General features: G+C 36.9%; 1 protein-coding gene across 1 annotated transcript; it reads right to left on the bottom strand.

Annotated features, from left to right (window-relative positions):
* Positions 1 to 612: 612 nt before the first annotated feature.
* Positions 613 to 1,524, bottom strand: LOC107023583. Its single transcript, XM_015224320.1, has 3 exons — positions 1,311 to 1,524; positions 987 to 1,193; positions 613 to 881 (listed from the first exon to the last, which is right to left on the bottom strand). The coding sequence occupies exons 1-3, from the start codon at positions 1,522 to 1,524 to the stop codon at positions 613 to 615; spliced, it is 690 nt and encodes a 229-aa protein (XP_015079806.1).
* Positions 1,525 to 1,872: the final 348 nt, after the last annotated feature.

Below are 1,872 nucleotides of genomic sequence, written 5' to 3'. Positions count from 1 at the left end.
TTCGGTTTAACTCCTTTGTTTAGGTAATTCATACTACATCAACAAAAACCCACCCCTACAGGTTTCATGATTGATTCAAAATCTTCCCAATCACTTAATTAGTGCTTTAATCACACAAAATAGTGTCTTCTTGGTCAATTCTCACTGTAAAATGATCTACCTAACCTTACTTCCTGATTACTTTTATTGCATATAAGCCCAATACCGAAGTTTCTTGTTCAAATCATTGATTATATTCACTTGGTTCAAAAGAATGAAAGAAATTTCCTGTCATTTCTGCTAAACCCATGTTTCTCAACTTCCCAATTTTCAATCTTATAGTCATAGAAGATAAGAATTCAACCTTTAAACTAAGTTAAGAAACTTACCTTCTTCTCTTTCTTCTTCTTCTTCCACTTCTCTCTTTAGTTTGAGATCCGAGGCTTTAAATTTTTAATTTATTTTCTCCTTGCTCACCGTAGAACCAGAAGAGTCCTATATTTTTTTATCGCTGAAGTTGCAGATAAATCTGCTGCTTCTGATTTATTTATACTAAAGTTAAATGACATATATGCCCTTATTTTAATACAGGGTATTACATTTTCCCCACCTTAAGAATTTCAGTCCCCGAATTTAAAATAGATGTATACTTGTGGACTGAAACAAGAGAGGATACTTGTCTCGCATCTCCTTTTCCAACTTACAAGTAGCTTCTTCAGTAGTATGGTTCCTCCATAAGACCTTTATAGACACAATTTCTTTTGACCTCAACCTTCTTACTTGTTTCTCCATAGCCACAGGTTCCTCTTCATATGTTAAGTTCTCATCAATTGGTATAGTCGGTGCTTCAAGTACATGATAGGAGTCTGAGATATACTTCCTCAGCATAGAAACATGGAACACTGGATGTATGAAAGACATATCAGGAGAAAGTTCAAAATAATACACCACTCCTCATACCCGGTCAAGTATCTCATATGATCCTACATATCAGGGACTCAACTTACCTCTTTTGCCGAACCGCATCACATCTTTCTTGGGAGAAACTCGTAGAATAACTTTGTCCCCAATTGTGAACACTAGATCTCTTCTTCTCTTATCCGCATAAGGCTTCTGTATGCTTTGAGCTGTGAGCAATCTCTGCCTAATCAACTGGATCTTATCTTGTACTAAGTTCAGTCCCAACACATTAGCCTTTCCAACTTCAAACCACCCTATAGGAGAGCGAAATCACCTTCCATACAAAGATTCATATGGAGCCATCTGAATGTTGGATTGAAAGCTATTGTTGTACGCAAATTCATCTAAAGGTATGTAAGCATCCCAACTACCTCCAAAATCAAGAATGAAAGCTCTCAACATATCCTCTAAGATTTGTATAGTACGCTCAAAATGTCCATCTGTCTGTGGATGGAATGGAGTACTAAGGTCTACTCCAGTACCCAAAGATTCTTGAAAGGATCTCCAAAAGCGTGAAGTGAATTGTGACCCTCTATCATATATGATGGATACAAGCACTCCATGAAGTCGAACAATTTCATTCATAACTATCTGGGCATATCTCACTCCACCATATGTTGTCTTTACCGGTAAGAAGTGTGTTGATTTTGTTAGTTGGTCTACAATTACCCATACAGAGTAATAACCTTTAAGAGTTCGCGGTAGACCAACCACAAAATCCATAGTGACTCTCTCCCGTTTCCACTCTGGAAGTTGGATCTCTTGTAGTAAACTTGTAAGTCATTGATGCTCTGCTTTAACCTATTGACAAGTCAAACAACTTGAAACAGAATTAGCAATATCTTTCTTCATACCTTCCCACCAATACAATTGCTTCAAGATGATATATCTTAGTGGAACCAGGGTGCATAGTATATCTAGAGTTGTAAGCTT

Source organism: Solanum pennellii, chromosome 1, assembly GCF_001406875.1.
Source record: "Solanum pennellii chromosome 1, SPENNV200".
In the NCBI taxonomy this organism is placed as follows: Eukaryota; Viridiplantae; Streptophyta; class Magnoliopsida; order Solanales; family Solanaceae; genus Solanum; species Solanum pennellii.
The sequence above is the reverse complement of the archived record's forward strand: the minus strand, read 5'-3'. Positions and strand labels throughout refer to the sequence as shown.

Coding starts and splice junctions, on each gene's coding strand:
- LOC107023583 (XM_015224320.1), bottom strand. CDS start 1,524: ATGAATGAAATTGTTCGACTTCATGGAGTGCTTGTATCCATCATATAT. Junction 1,194..1,310: donor TTTCATTCTTGATTTTGGAG/GTAGTTGGGATG, acceptor GCTCTCCTATAG/GGTGGTTTGAAGTTGGAAAG. Junction 882..986: donor GATGCGGTTCGGCAAAAGAG/GTAAGTTGAGTC, acceptor TCATACATCCAG/TGTTCCATGTTTCTATGCTG.